General features: G+C 35.5%; 1 protein-coding gene and 1 non-coding gene across 4 annotated transcripts in view; one reads left to right on the forward strand and one right to left on the reverse strand.

Annotated features, from left to right (window-relative positions):
- Positions 1-24,327, forward strand: part of ARHGAP6 (Rho GTPase activating protein 6) — a 675,366-nt gene that overhangs the window by 578,578 nt on the left and 72,461 nt on the right. For all 3 annotated transcript variants that reach the window (XM_044670378.1, XM_044670379.1, XM_044670380.1), the window contains exon 3: positions 24,168-24,239. In XM_044670378.1, coding sequence (XP_044526313.1) covers positions 24,168-24,239 — 72 coding nt within the window. The remainder of the gene's footprint in view (positions 1-24,167; positions 24,240-24,327) is intronic.
- Positions 20,692-20,795, reverse strand: LOC123243386. Its single transcript, XR_006505926.1, has one exon. It is a non-coding gene; the product is annotated as a U6 spliceosomal RNA (small nuclear RNA).

Consider the following 24,327-nt stretch of genomic DNA (forward strand, 5'->3'; position numbering starts at 1 on the left):
TAGAGTTTAAGTCCAGCTGCCTGATATTCTTCCTTCTTCCAGGCTACAAAGGAAAAGATGATAATTTTGTTACTTTTTCCAAATGCTAGTCTTTCAAATGTTTGAATATATGCATTATGTTCCACCTCATCCTCAAGGGACAAATTTTAGCTCTTTCAGCTGTTTCTCATGTTCAGTCCCCTTACTCTTCTAGCTTCCTTTGGGGCAGTGGTTCCCAAACATTTTTGGACTACCACCCCCTTTCCAGGAAAAATATTTCTTAGCCCCCTGGAAATTAATTTTTTAAAAATTTTAATAGCAATTAATAGGAAAGATAAATGCACCTGTGGCATCACCGCTCTCCCTGGATTGCTGCAGCACCCACCAGGGGGCAGTAGCGCCCACTTTGGGAATCACTGCTTTGGGGCATGTCCAATAGTTAATGACTTTCCTCACTTGTGGTGCCTAGGATTAGACAATATTATAGATGTGGTAAATTAATGTAGACTACAGAGAGACTATTCCCCACTTTCTTCTAAACCAGTGATGAGCAAACTTTTTAAAGGGGGGGGCCAAAGGAAAGGAAATGCTCATCTGTCAGTCTGTTTCTAAGGCAACTCTTTTGAAGTTTCATTATATTGTATCCTACTCGTTGTATTCGTCAGATTAGGAAAAACGTCGGCCAGATAGAACATTTCAGGGGGTCGCATCTAGCCCGCAGACCGTAGTTTACCCATCACTGTTCTAAACCATGTGCTTCTATGAATGCAGCCTAAATTTATATGAACTTTTCAGATATTTAAATGATACTGTAGACTTGTATTGGGCAACCAGACCCCTAAAAACGTTAGCTTTCTAGCAATGTACTCCTTACTCTGTTCTGTGCATTTGATTTTTTGAAATGAACTGCAAGATTTTTTCATTTATCCCTAATATATTTTATCATACTAAATGATTTTACCATTCTATACTATCAAGCCATTGTTGGACCCTCAATTCCGTTATCTTCTTCAGTAGCTTCCTCTCCTATCAAACACAAACCACCCACAGATTTAATAATCATATGTTAAAGTTTTCAGTATTTTTAAGTTACTTCTTTTTAAGAGGTAAGAATTATAATGAGTGATGTGAAAGGCATTTTAGAGAATAATAGACTTTATTTGGCTATCAAGTGAGAAAAGATCAATTCTATCCCAATTCCTCTAGAAGTAGGTCTAAAGATAAAACGATAGTATTATCACATATCCTTTCTTTTTAAAATGTATTAATTACATAGAATATCAAGACAACCAATTAAACTTAATTTGTAACCACATTTCAATAACTGAAATATCTGCATTAATCTTTCTTCTCAGCAGAATTATCGTGTAATCTGTTCTTGTACCAATTCTGTTTCTGTTTTGTTTATTTTGTAATAATCCATAAAGGTCTTAACATTTTTTCTTTATATTATTCATACTAATTGTTCCTGCTTATATCACAAACTTAATGTTCATTGCATTGCAATGAAAGACAATGTGTGTTTTGTTGTATTGTGTGAGTTTATTTAAATATTCCTCTGTTGTTGGATACATATTGCTTTTAAACTTTTTTGCATTTTAAAATAATTCCATATAATATTTATGAGATTTGTGTTTGCTTTGATAACATATATATTGGAATTATTGGAATTATTTTATTTCAGTTTATTTTTTTGTAATTTTATTGTTTATTTTCTTATTACTTTTTAAAATATCTTCTTTTCAAATTGAATATCCCATTTTTCCAAGACTGGAAGTGCAGTTAACACTTATAGGTCCAGTCCCATGCTCAGTATGGAAGCTTTAATGTGTTCTGTTTTTCTGAACTTATTCACCTCTCTTTAGGAAGCCTGATACCATTCTACACTCAGAAGCTCACCATATTTGTTCTAGACTTAGTGTGGACATGTAATTAATTTGAACTCCAAGGACTTCCAACTTCATCCTCTCCAGCAGCAAGGGACCTCACGCATGCACCATCATGATAAGATCAGATTATTTTTCTTTAAAAAAATTACATATTTAATAACTGTCACTACTATCAAACATCATTTAAGTAGACAAATGCATAAAACATTAAGAGCAAAATCACAAACTTCACATTGTTTACAATTTGTTTAAAATATGTAAATAACATTTTTGCTAATATAAACATCCTCTAATTTTGAGTTCCCTTTGGATTTGTTTTTCATGGATTCTTTTTTCTCTTGATTTTGTGACTATTTTTAAAAATGTAATTAAAATATGTATTTTTCTTAGTTTCTATTCTTCTCTTTTCATCTCTTCATGAATTTTCCTTATTTTCTTTATATTTCCAATATTTGTCATTTCCTATAATATAATATTACATTCATAAGTCACAATCTATTCAGCCATTTCTCCCAGTCACTGCATTTGTGTTGTTTCCAATTATTTTTGTCATTACAAAGCTTCCATGAATATTTTTATATATACACAACTTTTTATCCTCTCAGTAATACTCTTAGAGCCTAATCCTAGTAATGGAATCCCTGCATTAATAAATATGAACAGGTTTACATTTCTTAATGTATGTTTCTATCTTGTTTTCTAAAACAGCAATTCACAGCTGCTCTAACAACATGATGTTGGGCCTGTTTTTCCATGTTCCTATCAATATTTAATTTGGTCAACTTAACTCATCTGGTTCTTAGTTAACTTTACATTACCAGGACCATATTTAATTAGATTGGCACTTAGGCAGCAGACACAATCTGTTGCCAGTCATACTCTTTTCATAACTAAGTCTTTCCACTTGATCATACCCAGTGGAACTTTTGTTCCAATGCCACAACTTCTCTGTGATGCAGGGTTACCTCTATAATATAATGATAGTCAATCAAAAAGTATGTATTGAACATCTTCTCTATGCAAGATTCTGTGCTAGGTTATGGGAAGGGGAATATAAAGAAATACATGCAACATAAGGGCATATATTTGAACATGGAAGGGGCCCTCCAGTCCAAATTCTCAATTAGCAGATTAGTAAACTGAGGTACTGAGAGATTAAATGATTTGTCCAAGGTCACATAAGCTTCTTCAGTTCTCTGATTTCAAAACCAGTGCTCTTTCTGCAGTATTGTAATGTTTCCATGATTGCATGGGTATTCATTTTAACTATTTTATAAGTCTCCCAAATATTTTTAAAGATTTTTAAAAAAAACTTTTTGCTGGGGGCAGCTGGGTGGCTCAGTGGATCGAGAACCAGGCCCAGAGATGGGAAGTCCTGGGTTCTGTAAAAATAATATTAGACAAGCACACAAATAAGGAAAAAGAACTTAAAATAAAGGTTCAAAATTGTTTCTTGATAATTTTGATAGATGTTATCAAAGTATCTTCAGTGGTAAATAAAGTGAAGCTAAAAGATGAACTTCCCTTCAAGGCCAGACGCAAGGAATGCTAAAGAGACTCTTGTTATAGAAAATAAACTTTTTATTTAAAATATATTTAAGAGTAAAAGGATTTCTAATTCTAAGGGATTCTAACTCCACCCAAATAAACTCCCAGGTCCTGCAAGGTTCCACTCCTGTGGTTCACAGGCTATGCTAATCCTCCTTGATCTAACTAACCAAATTTATACTATTCTAAATAAACCTAACCACTATAGCTCTTAACTTTGCCTTTTAAGTTACAAAGACAACCAAGGCTAGCTGGTTGAGTCTCCACAAGAATCAAGTTAGGACTCTGAGCCTTAACGGACTCAGAGTCCAAACCAAAGATCAGGTTTTCTTTGGTCTTTTCACAGTTTAACCAATCTATAGGCAGTAGCAGATAAATGAATAGTGTTTCCCAAGTTGGAAAAGAAAACACTCCCCTCCTTCAAGTCTTCCCCTCAGACCGAGATAGAGAGAGGCAAAGATGTCACCTTCTCCAGCCCTGAGAGAAAGAAGCTGCGTGTGGCTCTGTTGACTGCCAGAAGCCACTTGAATGCCACACCCAGAGATGTGTGTAACTGTGTAATTGTCATAGAAATAAGGTTATAACTGCCAACAGTTGAAATTAACACTCTCTCTCAGCTCTATTTGAAACTCCAATTCTTCCTCAAGCCAACTTCTCTACTTTTTATTTTTAAATTAATAAAACAATACTTATTTTCTAATATCATCCTTATAGTTCAAATCTGGCCTCAGGCACTTCCTAGCTATGTGACCCTGGGAAAGTCACTTTACCCCCATTGCCTATCCCTTATTGCTCTTCTGCCTTGGAACCAATACCTAATAATGATTCTAAAACAGAAGGTAAGGGTTTAAAAAAAAATTTTTGCTGTCTTCAGCTTCCTTCAAAAAACCTCATCTCATTCTGAGTTTTAAGTTTTCTGACAAGTATTTTTACAATATCATATGTTCTCTCTCTAATTATCTTTTATTGCTTAATCTTTATCCCATCTTCTGCACATTTCCCTTTTTTAATTAAATTTTAATTTATTTGCAATTCCAAATTCTTTCTCTCATCCTCCCTGAACATTTCTTTTGGAAATCTTAGTTAATGAATAAGTTTCGTGTGCAGGCACATCATTATTTTTTTTAAATAAAACATTTATTAATATTCATTTTTAACCTCCTTACATACTTTATGCCCCTACTTTCCCCTTCACCCCCCCGCTATCCCCCACCCATGGCCGACGCACATTTCCACTGGTTATAACATGTGTCCTTGTTCAGGGCCTATTTCCAAATTCTTGTTAGTTGCATTGGTGTGGTGGTTTCGAGTCCACATCCCCAATCATGTTCACCTCAACCCATGCATTCAAGCAATTGTTTTTCTTCTGTGTTTCCTCTCCTGCAGATCTTCCTCTGAATGTGGGTAGCGTTCTTTACCATAAATCCCTCAGAGCTGTCTTGTATCATTGCATTGCTGCTGGTACAGAAGTCCATTACATTCGATTTTACCATAGTATATCAGTCTCTGTGTATAGTGTTCTTCTGGCTCTGCTCCTTTCTCTCTGCATCAGTTCCTGGAGGTCTTTATCAGTTCACATGGAATTCCTCCAGTTTATTATTCCTTTGAGCACAATAATATTCCATCACCCGCATATACCACAGTTTGTTCAGCCATTCCCCAATTGAAGGACATACCCTCCTTTTCCAGTTTTTTGCCACTACAAAAAGTGCAGCTATAAATATTTTTGTACAAGTCTGTTTATCTATGTCTCTTTGGGGTACAAACCCAGCAATGGTATGGCTGGATCAAAAGGCAGGCATTCTTTTATAGCCCTTTGAGCATAATTCCAAATTGCCAGCCAGAGTGGTTGGATCAGTTCACAGCTCCACCAGCAATGCATTAATGTCCCAATTTTGCCACATCCCCTCCAGCATTCATTACTCTCCCCTTCTTTCATTTTAGCCAATCTGCTAGGTGTGAGGTGATACCTCAGAGTTGTTTTGATTTGCATTTCTCTAATTATTAGAGATTTAGAACACTTTCTCATGTTCTTATGGATACTTTTGATTTCTTTACCTGAGAATTGCCTATTCATGTCTCTTGCCCATTTTTCAATTGGGGAGTGGCTTGATTTTTTATACAATTGCTTTAACTCCTTGTATATTTGAGTAATTAGACCCCTGTCAGAGTTCTTTGTTATAAAGATTTTTTCCCAATTTGTTGTTTCCCTTCTGATTTTGACTACATTGTTTTTGTTTGTACAAAAGCTTTTTAGCTTAATATAATCAAAACCATTTAATTTACATTTTGTAATTTTCTCTAAGTCTTGCTTCGTTTTAAAAATCTTTCCTTTCCCAGAGATCTGACAGGTATTCTATTTTGTGTTCACTTAACTTATTTACAGTTTCCCTCTTTATATTCAAGTCATTCACCCATTCTGAGTTTATCTTGGTGTAGGGTATGAGATGTTGATCTAAACCTAATCTCTCCCATATTGTTTTCCAAATTTCCCAGCAGTTTTTGTCAAATAGTGGATTCATGTCCCAAAAGTTGGGCTCTTTGGGTTTATCATACACTGTCATGCTGATGTCATTAACCCCAAGTCTATTCCACTGATCCTCCCTTCTATCTCTTAGCCAGTACCATATTGTTTTGATGACTGCTGCTTTATAGTACAACTTAATATCTGGTACTGCTAGGCCACCTTCCTTTACATTTTTTTTCATTATTTCCCTTGATATTCTTGATCTTTTGTTATTCCAAATGAAATTTGTTATAGTTTTTCCTAATTCAGTAAAGAAGTTTTTTGGTAATTTGATAGGTATGGCGCTAAATAGGTAAACTAATTTGGGTAGAATGGTCATTTTTACTATGTTAGCTTGTCCTACCCATGAACGATTAATGGCTTTCCAATTATTGAGATCCAGTTTTATTTGTTTGGAAAGTATTTTGTAGTTGTTTTCATATAATAGCTGTGTTTGTTTTGGTAGATAGATTCCCAAGTATTTTATATTGTCTAGGGTGATTTTAAATGGTGTTTCTCTTTCTATCTCTTGCTGCTCTAATGTGTTGGAAATATATAGAAATGCTGATGATTTATGTGCATTTATTTTGTATCCAGCCACTTTGCTAAAGTTGTTGATTATATAATTGGGCGAAATAGTTCTTAATGATTGCCTTAATTTCCCCTTCATTAGAGGTGAGGTCTCCCTTTTCATCTTTAATACTGTCAATTTGGTTTTCTTCTTTCCTTTTTCTTATTAGATTGACCGGTACTTTGTCTATTTTATCTGTTTTTTCAAAATACCAGCTTCTAGTCTTATTTATTAATTCAATAGTTCTTTTACTTTCAATTTTATTAATTTCTCCCTTAATTTTTAGTATTTCTAATTTAGTTTTCATCTGGGGGTTTTTAATTTGCTCACTTTCTAATTTTTTGAGTTGCATACCCAATTCATTAATCTCTGCCCTCCTTAATTTGTTAACATATGTACTCAAAGATATAAATTTCCCCCTGAGTACTACCTTGGCTGCATCCCACAGAGTTTGGTAGGATGTCTCATCATTGTCATTCTCTTCAATGAAATTGTTGATGGTTTCTATGATTTCTTCTTTGACTAATTGGTTTTGGAGAATCATATTTTTTAATTTCCAATTGGTTTTTGATTTGCCTGTTCAAGTGCCCTTACTAATTATTATTTTTATTGCATTATGATCTGAGAAAGTAACATTTATTATATCTGCTCTTTTCCATTTGTTTGCAATGATTCTATGCCCTATTACATGGTCAATCTTTGTAAATGTACCATGTGCAGCTGAAAAGAAGGTGTATTCCTTTTTGTCCCTATTTATTTTTCTCCTCATATCATTAAATCTAATTTTTCTAGGACTTCATTCACCTCTCTTACCTCTTTCTTATTTATTTTTTGGTTTGATTTATCTAGATCTGAAAGAGGAATATTTAGATCTCCCACTATTATGGTTTTACTATCTATTTCCTTCTTGACCTCTGCCAGTTTCTCCTTTATGAATTTGGATGCTATACCACTTGGTGCATATATATTGAGCAGTGTTATTTCCTCATTGTTTATCCTGCCTTTAATCAGGATGTAATGACCTTCCCTGTCTTTTTTAATCATATCTATTTTTACTTTGGCTTTGTCAGAGAACATAATAGCCACTCCTGCCTTCTTTTTCTCATTTGACGCCCAAAAGATTTTGCTCATACCCTTAACCTTGAACTTGTGTGTGTCTACCCACCTCATATGTGTTTCTTGTAGAAAACATATGGTAGGATTTTGGTTTCTGACCCACTCTGCTATTTGCTTCTGTTTTATGAGCGAGTTCATCACATTCACATTCAGAGTTACAATTGTTAGTTGTACATTCACTGACATTTTTGTATCCTCCCCTAGACCCACCCCTACTTTTTACACTATTTTCTTTTAAACCAGTGGTTTGCTTCGAGCCGGTATCCCTTATCCCCTCCCTTGATTGACTTCCTTTTCTGCCCTTCCCTTGTTATTCCCCTTTTTTTGTTTTTTAAAGACCTAATGAATTCCCTCTCCCTTCTTCTCCCCTCCCTTTTTTGACCTCTCCACTCCCCTGCTCCCTTTGGTTTATCCCTTCTGACTTTCTCAGTAGGGTTAGATAGAGTTTTTTATCCAAATGGATAATAAAGCTACTCTTCCCTCTCTGGGTTGATTACACTGAGAGTAAGGTTTAAATATTACCTCTTAATGCTCTCTTCCTCTCCTTCTTATGATAGTATTTATCCCCTCCCCTTCCCATGCCCTCTTTGTGTGTAATAGAATATCCTATTTTTCTTATTTACTCAGATTTTTCTTGGTGTCCCCTACTATTCCCCCCCTCATTCCCACCCCCATGTCATCTTAGACCATTTAGTATCCTGTCCTCTCCCTATGAATTATTCTTCTGGTTGCTATAATAGTGAATATTATAATAGTGAATAGAGTTCACTACAGAGAATTATACATAGCATTTCTCCACCTAGTAATACAGATAATTAGATCTTATTTAAGCCCTTAAAGAGTCAAGTTTAAAAGATTATGAGTTTTCCTTCATTTCCCTCTGTTTCTTGTTTACCTTTTCATGTTTCTCTTGATTTTTGTCATTGGGTATCAAACTTTCCATTTAGTCCTGGTCTCTTTTGTGCAAAAACTTGGAAATCTTCAACTTTGTTGAATGCCCATACTTTCCCCTGGAAGTATATAGTCAGTTTCAATGGGTAGTTGATCCGTGGCTGAAGGCCCAGCTCTCTTGACTTTCTGAATATCGTATTCCAAGCCTTGTGGTCTTTTATCGTGGAGGCTGCCAGATCCTATGTGCTCCTTGATATTTGAATTGTCTCTTTCTGGCTTCTTGTAAGATTTTTTCTTTTACTTGAAAGCTCTTGAATTTGGCTATTGTATTCCTTGGTGTTGATTTTTCTGTGTCCAGTGTAGAGGGTGATCTATGGATCCTTTCAATGTCTATATTACCCTCTTGTTGTAGAACTTCAGGGCAGTTTTGCTGAATAATTTCTTTAAGTATGGAGTCCAAGTTTCTATTAATTTCTGCCTTTTCTGGAAGACCAATGATTCTCAAATTGTCTCTTCTAGACCGGTTTTCTTGGTCTGTCACTTTGTCATTGAGATATTTCATGTTTCCTTCTATTTTATCAGTCTTTTGACTTTGTTTTATTTGTTCTTGTTGTCTTGAGAGATCATTGGTTTCTAAATGTTCGATTCTAGCCTTTAAGGACTGGTTTTCGGCTATAATCTTTTGGTTTTCGGCTATAATCTTTTGGTTTTCCTTTTCAGTCTGGTCATTTCTGGTCTTCAGTTGACTTGCCTCACTTTCCAATTGCGAAATTCTGCCTTTTAAACTGTTATTTTCTTGCCAGATTTCTTCCATCTTCCTCAACATCTCATTTTTGAACTCTTCAATAGCTTGTGACCAGGTTTCATTTTTTTGGGGAGGTTTGGTTATTTGTTTGTCCTCCTCTGTTGTCTGGATTTTCTCTGTATAAAAGTTGTCGAGTGTTCCAGAGTTTTTCGTGGTAATCTTTTTCTTCTGGGCTTCTCTATGGCTTGCCATTATTAGCCTCTCCCCTTTTCAGCTTTGTCTTCACACTCAGGGTCTGCCTGCGCTTTCTCAGCCCCTGGGGGCTCCAGTCTTCTTGTCCTTGGGGTCAGGCCTCCTGGTAGTCCCCAGTCTGCCCCTCTGCCCGAGGCTCCTTCAGCGGTCTTGGGGGCTGCTTCCACAGCCTCGCTCCAGTCTGCACAGGTCCTCACTGGATGTCCTAGCCTGGGCTGGAAATCTTTTATTCATGCCTAGGGCACTGCCTTCACAGGCGCATACACTCTGGGAAAGTCCCTGCTTTATAGATCCTTATTAGCGCCCGGGGCAGAGCCTTCACTGGTGCAAGATGCCGTGGAAAGTCCCTACCTTAGAGTTCTTTATTCCACCTGGGGCAGAGCCTTCACCCATGTATACACTCGGGAAAGTCCCTGTGTCCCCGCAGCCACTTGGGGTCCCATGTTTGGCAGCTCACAGGTACAAGCCCTGGGGCTACTAGTGATTTACTGGTTGCCCCAATCCTGTTTTCACTCTTGTGTGTTGGCCTTGGCACTGTGCGTGGTGTGGGGGGGTTGGGGGGTGGAGGGGCTTCCTCTCGCATTTTAGTGAGAGCTGTTTCACCCCTTTATAGTGTGGAAATGCCCCAATTCTGCGTACCTTCAATGCTGCGCCCCATTGTGGGGTTCCTTCGTTCGTCTGGGTTCGTTTTTATGTCTCCTTGAGGAGTCCTGTATGCTTGGGTTAGGAGAGATTGAGCAGCTGCTCCTTACTCTGCTGCCATCTTAACCGGAAGTCCCTCTCCCACATCATTATTTTTGTCAAGTTTGCTAAATCTAGAAAATGTCAAATTTAGATAATAATTTTGTGGATGGTAAAGCTAACCGCTCTTTACAGGGCTAATTTATTCTTTCTGAAAGTATAAACAATGCCTTACTCTAACACAAAGTCCATATTCTGGAATTAAAGCTGGAAAAATTAGTAAAAGGAATATACCAACATAAAAAATTAATATGGATCATAGGACACTCAAAATACAAAACCAGATGAAGAAAATAAATCTACAATATCTACAAGTAAAACCTGAAATGAAAACATAGCTTAGCCCCTTCTTAGTTTACTAGAATTCTTGGGAGAAATTAAGTATGAGATAAAATTAAGCAAATGATATGAATGAAATGAATGCTGAGTCTAGAGGGAAAAAACGTAAGGCAAATAAATAGCTTTGTATAGATGATACAAACCTTACCCAAGTGACAGGCTCCTGAAAATCAAAAAGGAGTAAACAGAAATCAATGAATAAGAAAAGAAATTAAAAAAAACAAAATACTGAGGAAATGTAGAATAAAATGTAATCTTATGAATTTATAATAATTTATATATGCATTTATTATAATAGCCCACCTCTTCTGTCATTATTTGATTTTTAGCTTTATATTAGAAGTTTCTATGATAGAAAATATTCTGGACAAATGATCCAATTTTGTGTTATGCTTCTGTTCTGCATTAGAATATATCACCAAGCGCTGATTGAATTAAAAAGACTGGTGTTTTTTTTTTAATAGCTACAAAGTGTATTTCAAAAATGAGGTTTAAAAATAGATTAAGGTTTGTGCTAGAGCTTCAAATAACTAAGTAGTTTAAGGAAGTAAGGTAAAAGAACAAAAATTATAGTTTTCAATTTCCAATAAGAAATTAATCATATTTAGGTATATTTTAGCCAAAAAGGTATCCTTGGTTGTTTTATTTTTTAATAAAAAGTTTTAGATGAATATTTATTAATACTAGAAAAGGAGAGCAGCTTTACACCGTGCATACTAATAAAATATTTCTGTTTGGTATTTGTATTTGGAGAATTGAAAATTTAGCACTGATAACATGTATGAATATAGAATTTTCTGATTATGAACCTTTAGTTCAGTGGTTCCCGAAATTTTTTGGCCTACCACCCCTTTTCCAGAAAAAAATATTACTTAACCCCCTGGAAACTATTTTTTTTAATTTTAATAACAATTAATAGGAAAGATAAATGCACCTGTAGCCATCACCACCTCTACTGGATGGCTGCAGCACCCACTAGGGGGTGGTAGTGCCCACTTTGGGAATCACTGCTTTAGTTGAATAAAAATACATTTCTAATGCATTTATGTAACTTAGAAAAGCATGCTAAAGTAACTTCTTAAGCATAGCTCTTATACTATAAAGTAAGGAAGAATTGTTTTTCTTCTTTGTATTTTAATGATTCAAGGACCTATAAACCCAAATGAAAACTCTTTTTAATCACTAAATGACAAATAAATATGTCTAATTTCATTAAATTTATTTTGTATTTTTATGATGTGCTGTGAGAAAAATAAATTAATTATCTGAATGAGTTTGTACTAATAAAGCATGCCTTTTTGTTTCTTTTTTAAATTTGATTTTTTAAAGTAAAATTTTGTTAGGAATATTTATCATTATTTCTAATACACATGAATGATTCTAAGAACAGCTTTTTTTCCCTTAGTAGACATCAAGATGCTATTTACAATTTGAAATCTATGTTTTATATAAAAAGAAAATGTCTTTAAATTCTGCTGGTTTTTTTTTTGTTTTTCTTTTCTTTTAATGTCACATGACCAGAGGCCTTTTGGTGAAAATACTAGGATTTTGATTTTTATTTATTTCAATTCTAACTGACTTTTTTAAGCCTTTAAGTTTTAAGATCATTCAAGTAGAAAACATATTTTTTTAAACTTCTGATTATAATTAAGTAACTTGCACCACTGTGAGAGAGTAGTCTAAATTATAAAATGTTTTCCTAAACTGCATTGGTTACAATTGCTCAAATTTAGATACCATTTTGTAACTCATATTGTGAATCTAGAGATTTAGATTTAGAAAGATTTGATACCTTTTATAGATATCAGTAAGCTTGGAGGAAGAATAGCTTTTAACAAGGGAAGATAATAAATTCCACTTGGTGCATGTTAAATTTTAGATGCCTATGGGATATCCAGGTTCAACAAGAAGGAGGACATATGCACCTGGAGTTCAGATTAAAATTGCATACTTAGATCTGATGTGATGGTAGGAATGATTATTAAACCCATGGAAGTTGGTGAGACAAAAGAGAGAGGAGGACTCAAGGACACACTTTTGGAGAATTCTTGTGTGTAACTAGTATGTGGGAAAGACAAGAGGAGGAGGCAAATGGATGATGATCCAGGTCAAGAGACAAGAATGATAGGATAAGGACAAGGGAAGGGTTTGGGGTTTGGGTTGGTTTTATTTTGTTTTTAGAGCTGGGAAATGGAATGCTTATATAGATTTCTAGGTGACATAGTACATAAAGTGCTGGACAGGAAGGCAAAAAGATCTGCCTTAGATACTTGCTAGCTGTGTGACCGTGGGCTAATCAAATAACCTCTATAAATCCCAGTTTCTTCATTTATAAAATAGGAGTAATAACATCTACCTCACAGGATTATTTTGAGAGTCAAATGAGAAAACATATGTAATGTGTTTTGCAAACTTTAAAGCACTATACAAATTCTAGCCATTATTTTGAGAAATAACCCATTGATCAAAAAAGATTGAAGAATGAGAGAGGGAGAATGCTTGAGGAGGGGATTTTTCAGAAAAAACTGGGAGATGAAAAAATTTGAAGTCAAATGCTGAGGGTTTGGGCCACCTAATCTCAGAATATTAGAAGAAAAGGGCCATTTTTCCCCCTGAAGAATGAAAACTAAAGAGAGGAAAATAGAATACAATTGTAGCTGGGTTTAGTTAGGGAGAAAGAGAGCTCATGGTGTATGGACTACATATCTCAGCAAATTAGGAGTTAAGTTCCTTGGTTGAGGGGAAAGGAGCTGCTGTAGGATGCTTGAGGAAAGATTAGAATATCTGAAACAGTCAGTGCAGAAAGCAAGAGAAAGTTAATCATGAATGACTAAAAGTATTGTCATGGGGCCATGAGGTCCTAGTTGAGATTAGATAAAATAAATAGTGGACCAATTGTCATGGCAACATTCTTCAGCATTATTCAGCACTAAGCAAATAGGAGCATATGGTCAGGGTAACCCAGGTTCCGGGTTGTCAAGGCTTAAGATAAGATAGGACAAGGGGCAAGGACTTAAAGAGTAAAAGACAGAATAATCTGATATGGGCAACTAAAGGATTAAGATTGTGAAGGAAGAAAAAGTGGACCAAAGCATGGATTATAGATCCAGAGAAATGGAATTGGATATAGGGACTAGAGAGCACAGTGAGGATGAAGACTATATTTAGGATGAATGAGGCAGAAATAGAAATGAAAGGGTTAGGGTGGGTTTGCCACCACTCCAATCAAACATAGAGGTTGGTAGACATTAAATGTGTATATACATTTGTATTTTAGTATATGTGTGTGTTTATGGGTATGTATATATGTATTATGTAGGTGTGCACATGTGCATATATATGTGTGTATATATGTATATGTGTGTGTGTTTATAAATATATATCGTTTCCTTATCTATAAAATCAGCTGGAGAAGGAAATGGCAAGCCACTCCAGTATCTTTACCAAGAAAACCCCAAATGGGATCACAGAGTCAGAGACTACTGAAATGATTGAACAACTATTTATGTGTATGTGTTTGTATATATATACACACAGAGATGGAAGAAGGAGGGGGGAAAGGAAGGGAAGGGAAGGGGGAGCTAGAGACAGAAAGAAGAGGAAAAAGAGGGGGAGAATAAGAGAGAGACAAAAAATAACAAGGAGTATGCCATTCCTTCCAATAATGTGTTATCAAGGGATATGGATAGGGAATATTCGATGACAGAGTGTCTTTAAGAGAGAATCATAGGCCCATAGATTTAGAATTTTAAAGGCACTTAGGACAGCTTTCCTAGTTTGGATATGAGAGAAATGAGGCACCAGGAAATTAAATGATTTGCCTATCGTCATACATCAAGTAAATGTCTTAATTGGGATTTGAACTTAAATCTTTCCATTTCCTATTTCAGTGCTCTACCCAATCTTTCCATTTCCAATTTCAGTGCTCTACCCACTCTTCCACTCAGCCTCTGGGTTCTCTTAAACACCAGAAGAGAGGAAAAATATGGGATTAAGAAATCTAGAATACAGAGTAATGAATGTTGGAGGGGATATGGTCAAATTGGGACATTAATGGTGAAGTTCTGAACCAATCCAACCATTCTGGATGGCAATTTGGAACTATGCCCAAAGAGCTCTAAAAGACTGCCCGCCCTTTGATCCAGCCATAGCATTGCTGGGTTTGTACCCCAAAGAGATCATAGATAAACAGACTTGTATGAAAATATTTATAGCTGTGCTTTTTGTGGTGGCAAAAAATTGGAAAACGAAGGGATGCCCTTCAATTGGGGAATGGCTGAACAAATTGTGGTATATGCTGGTGATGGAATACTATTGTGCTCGAAGGAATAATAAACTGGAGGAATTCCATGTGAACTGGAAAGACCTCCAGGAATTGATGCAAAGTAAAAGGAGCAGAGCCAGAAGAACATTGTATACAGAGGCTGATATACTGCGGAAAAATCTAATGTAATGGACTTCTGTAATGGCAGCAATGCAATGACCCAGGAAAATTCTGAGGGATTTATGGAAAAGAACATTACCCACATTCAGAGGAAGAACTGCAGGAGTGGAAACACAGAAGAAAAACAACTGCTTGAATACAAGGGTTGATGTGGGCATGGTTGGGGATGTAGACACTAAACAACCAATGCAACTATCAATAATATGTAAATAAGTCTTGATTAATCACACATGTTAAAACCAGTGGAAATGCACGTTGGATATGGGAGGGTGAAGGGGGTGAAGGGGAAAGTAAAAACAAGAATCATGTAACCATGGAAAACTTTTCTAAAAAAATAAGATACTAAATACTTAAAAAAAGAAAAAAGACAAACTCAAGAAATCTAGAATACAAAGGAATTCGCTAACAATAGATTGAAGGTCCCAAAGGGCATAATGAAATTGGGAAACAAAGATTTATGAAGGGATAAGGCTAAAGTGAATAGGAAGGCATCATGAGTATGGAAAATGATGGGAGGAAGAGAGGAGTGAGAGTATGGAGAAAGGTTAGTAATGGAGAAGGGATAGGATTTTCAACCCAATAAGGGGGTATTATTGAATCATAGAAGAAAAGGAATTAGAGATTGAGTTTTCTAACCATAGCCCAAGAAGAGAACCTATTTGTTGATTTGAAATTCCTCCCATCCCCTTCCTGGTCCTGAGATGAATGAGTATGGAAAAGGTGTGGGATCATGGACAATAAATGATAGTTCTCATCCCTGCGTATACTGGGAGGTTAAGAATCACAGTGACATATCAGGAGAAAGAACTATGGGAATAGAAACACAGAAGAAAAACATGATTTATCACTTGTTTATGTGGGTATATGATTTGGAGCTTTGGTATTAAAAGATCACTCTATTGCAAAAATGAATAATACAGAAATAGGTATTGAGTGATAATACATGTATAACCCAGTGGAACTGTTTGTCAGCTCCAGGAGCAGGGGGGGGGGGAGAGGGGAGGGAGAGAACATGAATCATGTAACCATGGAAAAATATTTTAAATAATTTTTAATAAGCATAACAGTGACAGGTAGAAAATTAAAAGTATCTTTTCCAGGCATCTAGATCATTAAATGTCAGATGCTGGAATTCCCTGGCCTGGATTCGTATTTAGTGCCATCCCATAGTATCATCCCAAGGGTATCTAGGGATGAGGAAAACCCAGGTGACCCCTTGGATGTAACACGCTCAGCTCACGGTCTCTTACCCCATGAAAGTACTGTCTCTCTACTGTCTCAGGTTCCTCGAAGCTTTTGACTTCTGTTGGATGTGCTTCCTCTGTTAAGGGCCTTCTGCTTAATGTTACCCAATGTCCCTTTCAGTCCTTAATCTTATAATCCTATTTATGTGCTGAAACAGTTTGTATAAAGATATTAAATGCACCTTTATGAATTTCCATTTCAGGATGGGAGAATTGCTTTTGAAACCTTTCTTAGATGATTTGTGAGTGAATGTGACTGAATTTTTCTGATAAGTCCCTAAATGTAATTTAATGTGGATTAAATTTTTTTTAAAGTCAATGATCAGGATGCAGATGTGAACATCTGGAATCTCTACTAAAATTAAAAGACTTCATCAGTATTTGAAAATGTTGCCTTTTCCAGATAGCAGGATCTTGCCTTTAGTTTTTATTAGATTGACCCTCCTTCCTTTCAGGGTCTTCTTCCATGCCGTTCTAAACTTGAATTTGTCTTCCTAATTCCTCCAATGTTGCCAGCATTCCTGCTACACACCTCCCACAAATTAAGATGACAGCTGCATAATCCTGAAACACATTCCTAACACGATGCATGGTAACATTCTATTATGTCTCTGGAATTTTATTGCAGCTGCTTTCTAGCATCATAAGCGGCCAGGACACAAATATACCAATGAATTACATAAAAACAAATCTGGCAAATAAAAGTATTTGGGGGACGCAAGAGACTTTAGTTGGCCCCACATCACATCCTATTGACAATTGTCCATTGCTAGTCCTAACACAGCTCCCTTCCATTAGAAAATAGAAAAGGCAATCAGGAAACACCTGTAGCAGTAATATATGCCTGACAGGAGCTGGGGCCACCTGTCCTAACAGAAATGCTAATAAGCAAGGTAAAACAAATTGCTTTTCTCTCTTTGCCCCAGACTAGGGATTCTTGGCTTTAATATTCCTTGTGTATTTTTTACCCCCATCAGTAATGTTTTATTTTCTTCTCCATTACACATAAAAACAGTTTTTAGCATTCATTTTCTAATATTTTGAGTTCCACATTCTTTCCTTCCCTCTTTTCCCACAGTAAGCAATTTGATATTGGTTGTACACATGCTAACTTATTTCCATATTCACTATGTAGTGGAAGAAGACACATTTGAAAAATAAAGGAAAATAAAGTTAAGGATGGTCTGTTTTGATCTGCATTTAGACTCCATTAGTTCTTTCTCTAGAAATAGATTTTTTTTTCATCATAAGTCCTTCAGAATTGTCTTGGATTGTTGTATTACTGAGTACAGTTAAGTCATTCACAGTTATGCATAAATTAGTATTGCTGTTGCTGTGTACAATGTTCTCCTGGTTCTGCTCGCATACTATTTTTATGATATCGTTTAATTTCATTATAATTACTTTATTCAATAGTTTATTCATGGAAATCAAGTTCAATTTAAAAACCTGATTAAGGTTTTGTGCTATCTTAATATATGAAACCCAGAGGAGGTTATGAGGAGGAATTAGAAGTAAAATTGGAAAGACAGATTGGGGCCAGATTATGGAGAACTTTCCATGCAAAGTTGTGGGTTTGTGTTTAAACTTAGAGGAAAAAAGAATTCATTAAAGAGTTTGAGAAAGGGGAATGGCATAGTCTTGATATTCTATCTCCTCAGTCCATGCCTTTGCATTAATATACCCCACACCTGGAAAAGAATGGTGAACCATTCCAATATCTTTGTCAAGAAAACCTCAAAACTGGGTCATAAATAATTGGACACAACTTCAGCCACTCCTCCCAAAATTAACTTGTATTAAGTTTGTATATATTCTAAATATAATTACTATTTGCTCTACCTTCGGTCTGAATGTCCAGCACCCTGGGGGTGATTCCACTAAGAGACTGACTGAAGGACTTGCTAAATTCCAGTTTTCTGAAGCTGCCATAATATGAAGTGATCCTACCACTCTAATAATTTGTATTTTCAGCTTACTCTGGCCAATTCTACTACCACAGTGGTCCCCACCACCTCCATAACTACTACCTAGTTCCTCTATGGGTACTTTTCTTTTCTCCTCTACCACTTTGCCAACTATCCCTTTCTATATTGTCTTTTCCTACTAGAATATAAGCTTCTTTAAAGTAGGAACTATATTCTTTTCTTGTTTTTGCATCCCCAGAACTTGTTTTTGCATCCCCAGAACCCAAATGACTAGTAAATTTAGTTATTGAGTGATTGCAGTCATATCCAAATCTTCCTGACCCCATTTTTGGATTTTCTTGGCAAAGATATTGAAGTGGTTTGTCATTCTATCTCTAGTTCATTTTATATATGAGGAAACTGAAGCAAATAAGATTAAGTGATTCAGCCACGGTCACACAGCTAATAGGTATCTGAGACTGTATTTATACTCAAAAGGAGGAATCTTCCTGATGTGGTGCTCTATCCACTATGCCACCAAAATGTTCTTCCCAGGGCCATTCATACAAGTAGGTACAGTTGACAGTTGCTATCCTGTTCCATCTGGGCTATTGCAGGCAAAGGGCCAGCATCCAGATCTCTCTCTCTCTCTCTCTCTCTCTCTCTCTCTCTCTCTCTCTCTCTCTCACACACACACACACACACACACACACACACACACACACACACACACACACACACCCCCTCCATCTATCTATCTGTTTATCTGGCTGTCTTTTTATCTATTTAAGCCATTTGAATGAATATAATTACAGTAAGAAAAGAAAGTAAGAACAAAGATATAGACTTGGAGACATTCAGTCTTAGGAAATTGAAGGAAAAAGATGAATTACTAAAAGAGATTATAAAGGGATAGTTGGATTTGTCAAACTGAGCCTTCATCCCTCTCTGACTCTGAAATCTTGTTGCCATTCTAAATATGCTTCTTCAACTTGTTAATCATATTAGCCTTTCCCTCCAAGGAATTTCTTTTGCCAACTTGGTACTGGTAGTTAGGTAGCACAGTGGAGAAAGCACTGAGCTTGGAGTCAGGAAAACTTCCTGAGTTCAAATACAGCCTCAGATACTTGCTAGTTGTGTGGCTTGGGCAAGTCACTTAACTGTTGGCCTCAGTTTCAATTGCAAAATGAGCAGAAGGAAATGGCAAATCCCTCCAGTGTCTTTGCCCCAAAAACCTCACAAGCGGTCGTGAAGTATTACACTTGATAAAACAACAACCTGGTACTAGTCTCCATATTCCTCCTGATATAAACCTCTTAGTTCCATTCCTGAATCTTCATCAGTCATTTAGATTAGAGATGTCAGATGTAGCCCATTGCTTCCCACAGCACTCTGAGTACATGCAGGCTACATTAAAATGTGATAAACAAAATAAATAAAAATACAATAGAACAAAGGTAATGTTAATATATGACTTTCTAAATAAATATGTGGCTGTAGAGATCCTTATATTTGGTTTGCTTAATGGCCCAGTTTCCAATTAAGTTTGATATCACTAATTGAGATTCTGGCTGGTAATTTAGTACATTCAGGCTCAGACTTATTTTCTCAGCTAACTACTCTAAAATTAATCCCATTCTTACTGTCTTTTGCTATCAGTGCTGCTTTTAGCCCTTCACCTGAACAGAAGCTAATAAAAATGAGTTTTTCTATTGTTGAGTTGTTTTTCAGTCATGTCCAATTCTTTGTGACTCCATTTGGGATTTTCTTGGCCAAAAATATCAAAATGGCTTGTGATAGCCTTCTCCACATCATTTTGACAGAGGAAGAAACTGAAGCAAACAGGTTCAAATGGCTTGCACATGGTCCAACAGCTAGAAGGTATCTGAGGCTAGATGAACTTGAGAAGTTGAACCTTTCTAATTCCATAGCTGGTACTCTATCCATAGACTGCACCACCTAATTGCCCTAATCAACACTCAATCTTTGTCAGGATGGCCCTAGGGTTAAATTGAAGCTTGAAACTTTGGTGGAACCAGGTAGAAATTAATGTGACCAGAAAGGGAATGTTGATAAGATGCTAATAGTGAAGCAAGATGAACTCCTTCAAAAGAAGTCAGAATAGAAAGGTTGTGGCCAACCCGATGACAGGATGGAATAGGGAGGGGAAAGAGAACAAAAAAAAAAAAAAGAGGAGCTCAGTAAGGATCAAAATGTGTCAGTAAAGTGAATATACCAGGAGATAAAGGACACTCAAATATAGAGTTTTAGTTAATGAAAAATATCTCATCTTATAAAACAGAGTTAGCTGATCTTGAACTCTAGGTTTCCTCTGCCAGCTCAGGCAGAGACAGAATACAATAGCATTGTTTGTTGCCATATTCCACCTTCTACAGAATACCTTCCCCAACCCTTCTTTTTTTTCTTCTGGGTTATACATGTATTATCAAGCAAAACCTATTTCAATATTATTCATTTTTATCAGTGAATAGTTTTATAGAGCCAAACATTCCCCCCCCCCAAATATGGAATGCTTTACAAATTTGCCTGTCATCCTTGTACAGGGGCCATCCTAATCTCAGTATCATTTTAATTTTAGTATATGTGCTGCCAAAGTGAGCGCCCCAATCCTTCTTTATTCCAATGCTTTCCCTCTGTGAATCATTTCCAGTTTTTCTTATCTTCAGTTTGTTTTATATATATTTTTCCTTGTTGTCTCCCTTGTTAGAATGTAAACTTCTTAAGGGCAGAGGTAGTCTTGTATCTTCAGAGTTTAGCACAGTGTACATAGTAGGGGCTTGATAAATATTGACTAATTCATTGGTTAAATTGTACTGAATACATACTTAGTAATCAAAGTTTGTGTCACTCCCTAAATGTCTCATTCACTACAGAGGAATGATATAAACAAAAGGAGAACTGCATAAGCAGGATACATCTGGTCCTACATCCTACTGCTTCTTCAGGGCATAGAAGTGGTTCTGGGTTCTCCCAGTCTACATGAACATTAGACAAACTGTACCAGATTCTATTAAGCTAGAAAGACTTGGAGTACAGACACAGACTAGCTAAGTAGTAAGAGAACTGACCACTAGTTGGCTATTTTAAAGGCATCTAAGTAGTTCAGTGGATGTAGGATGCTGAGTCTGGGGTCAGAAACACCTGATTTAAATCCAGCATCAAAAATTAATTGACTGTATGACCCTAGGAAAGTTACTTCACCTCTATCTGCCTCAGGTAAAAATATGAGCAATAATAGCACCTACTTCACAATTTTGTTATGAGGATTGAATGAAATCATCTTTATAAAATGTTCTTAGCAAAGTGACTGGCACTTAGGTGCTGTATGAAATGCTTATTCCCTTCCTTTGTTATCTTTTTTAAAATTAGTAGAAAAACAAATTAAACAGAAGACTAGGTTCACATAGCTATGGACATCCTGAAAAGTCACTGGATCCTAGATTTAGAGTTGGAAATCTGTAGGCTATCTATAACTGGGGTTTGTAACTTGGAGTCCCACACTCCCACCACAAAATTCCATGGATAGATTTCCCGAGATTTGAAAGGAGAGGAAATTGCATCTTTCTTTTTGCTGACATCTAATTGAAATTTAGCAATTATCTCAACCACTTAAAAACATTCTGAGAAGGGATTCATATAAGCTTCACTAGACAACCAAAGAGGAACCAACCATACATAGAAAAGCTTAAAACACTTCTGATCTAGTCTAGCCTCCTCATTTTTCAGATAAAATAACTGATTTGGCCAAGGTTACATAAGCATGAATTATCAGAAAGCAGAATATAAACCTAGGTTCTTTCATTTCCAAGTCAGTGCTTTTTCCACAATGCCATTTGTCTATTTTTCTCATTTCACATATAAGGAAATTGAGGCCAAGAGGATTCAGGTGAATTTTTCATTGTTGAACAGCTAGTTAAGATGACTAGATCCCAATGCAGAGAATTAATTTTGGACATACACTTTTGCCTTTTTTTATTTTTTGAAGTCATGGGATAGGGAAAATCTCACAGACTGTAAAGCAGTAGATGACATCAAGTCATTGACTGTACAGAAGGGTACAGATATAGGCATTGCAATAACACAAAAAATAAGATAGAGGCTAGATGACCTTTTGGTGACAACATTGAGGAGATTACCTCTGCAAAGTCAGAGACTGGACTAGATGGCTTATGAGTGATGTTCCAACTTTGAAATATTATAATCCTTCACGGAAGCCCATAATTAAATCCCTAAAATGGTATTTAGGTTTGGCTTATAAATGAGGAGAAAAGTCAGCTGGGAGAAAATTGATAGGAATTAAGGTGTATCAAATCCAAGAGGATTATTATTAGAAGCATTTTTTCTTATTATACCAATGAATTTTTCTATCATATTTGTATTTCTCTATGTGGATTTGAAGAATTATTTAATTCAGATCTTACATATTACCATAAGTATCAACAAAAATTTACTAAGTATCAAGCAGCTAATAGAACTTGATTATCAAAGTTTATTTTAAAAGGGTGGGGGCATATTTCTTGTTGGCATGGAGTTTGCAATTTAAATTAATTGTTGTGGAAATAGGCAGAGAAGAACAACAAATATGAAATGAATAGCATTGTTCCCAACTTCAAGTACCAAGTCACTTGGTTGGTTAGAATAAAATCTATCCATGGATTATTCTAATCCATTCAGACCTTCTTACTTAGATCTCTCGTTAATTTGTTTTATTTGGGAGTACTTTGTTTCATTTTTGGACCAATATAATCAGATACTTTGGTTAAATAGCAATTGGAAATCTTTTTTTAAAAATTGTATCTGTTTCATTTTTAAAAGTAGTTTTATTGACTTTTTTGTTTTTATATAACCTAGATTATCCAATGTGTTCCCCTGTATCTCTATCTCCTTTAAAACGTTCCCTTATAATGAAGAATAAAATGTAGAGGGAAAAACAATGCAACTAACCCACATATCAAAAATGTCTAATATTCCAAATAAGATTCTTCATTCATAGTCTTCTAACTCTGCAAAAAAGAATGAGGACGTGTCTTCTTGCATCTCCTTTCTACATCCAAAACTGAACATTATGATTTCAGAGCATTCAGTTTCTATTGTTTTGTATTGTTCTGTCCATTTATATTATTATAGTCATTATGTATATTGTTTTCCTCTTTCTACTTTCCTTTTTTCCATTGGTTCTTGACTTCTCATGATTTTTGTCACACAATAATATTCCATTATATTCATATACAACAATTAGAAAAGAAAATAGGACCAAAGATAGAGCCTTGGAAGATACTTATTCTTTGGAGGCCAAATTTGTTTAATCATTCACTCAATTTAATGGACAGATAATTCATCACTCCTACAAAAGGTCTCCTATAAATATTTTAAATGTATATATAACCTTTCTTTTGGGCAATAAATTTGTTGATGTAAATGCCTGGCAGTGGAATATATAGGTCAAATAATGAGTATGAAATTCTTTTCATAACTCCAAATCTCTTTCAGAACCATCGAGCAATTCACAGTTCCTCTGGTAATTAGTGTGCCTGTCTTTCCTTAACCTCTTTTACATTGACTATTTTTATTTATTGTTATTCTTTCCAATTTGCTGAGTGAGATATAAAATTTAAGAGTTGTTTTAATTTGTATTTTTCTTATTATTACTGATTTGGAGCATCCTTTCTGGATAATGAAAATAACTAAAAATAATTTATTTGAAATGAATTAATTTTAAAAAGAAATAGTCGTTTTCCTTGAATACAAGAAAGTTAAAAGGCATGATCACCTCACCTAAATTGTTTGTATATATCCTTTTCTAAAAATCAACAGGGTTCTAGGGGATTCATATTTGTATTTTGATCAGGCCAACAAATTAATAGAATGAGGTTTTTAATAAGGTGAATTCATTTTTTTCAAAGAAATTATTTATAACCAGTAAAAATAAATACTTACCCTATGCTAAAATTTCTCATTTTTCTAATATTTACAGATGGACAGAAAAGAAAGAAGTCTTTGAGAAAGAAACTGGATTCACTAGGAAAGGAGAAAAACAAAGACCGAGGTAAAGTACTCAGTGAACTATTCTGAGCATTTGCATTAGATTTAGTGGAATTTCTGTATCTTATGAATTCTGTACATGGCTCAGATAC

Source organism: Gracilinanus agilis, chromosome 3 (assembly GCF_016433145.1).
Source record: "Gracilinanus agilis isolate LMUSP501 chromosome 3, AgileGrace, whole genome shotgun sequence".
In the NCBI taxonomy this organism is placed as follows: domain Eukaryota; kingdom Metazoa; phylum Chordata; class Mammalia; order Didelphimorphia; family Didelphidae; genus Gracilinanus; species Gracilinanus agilis.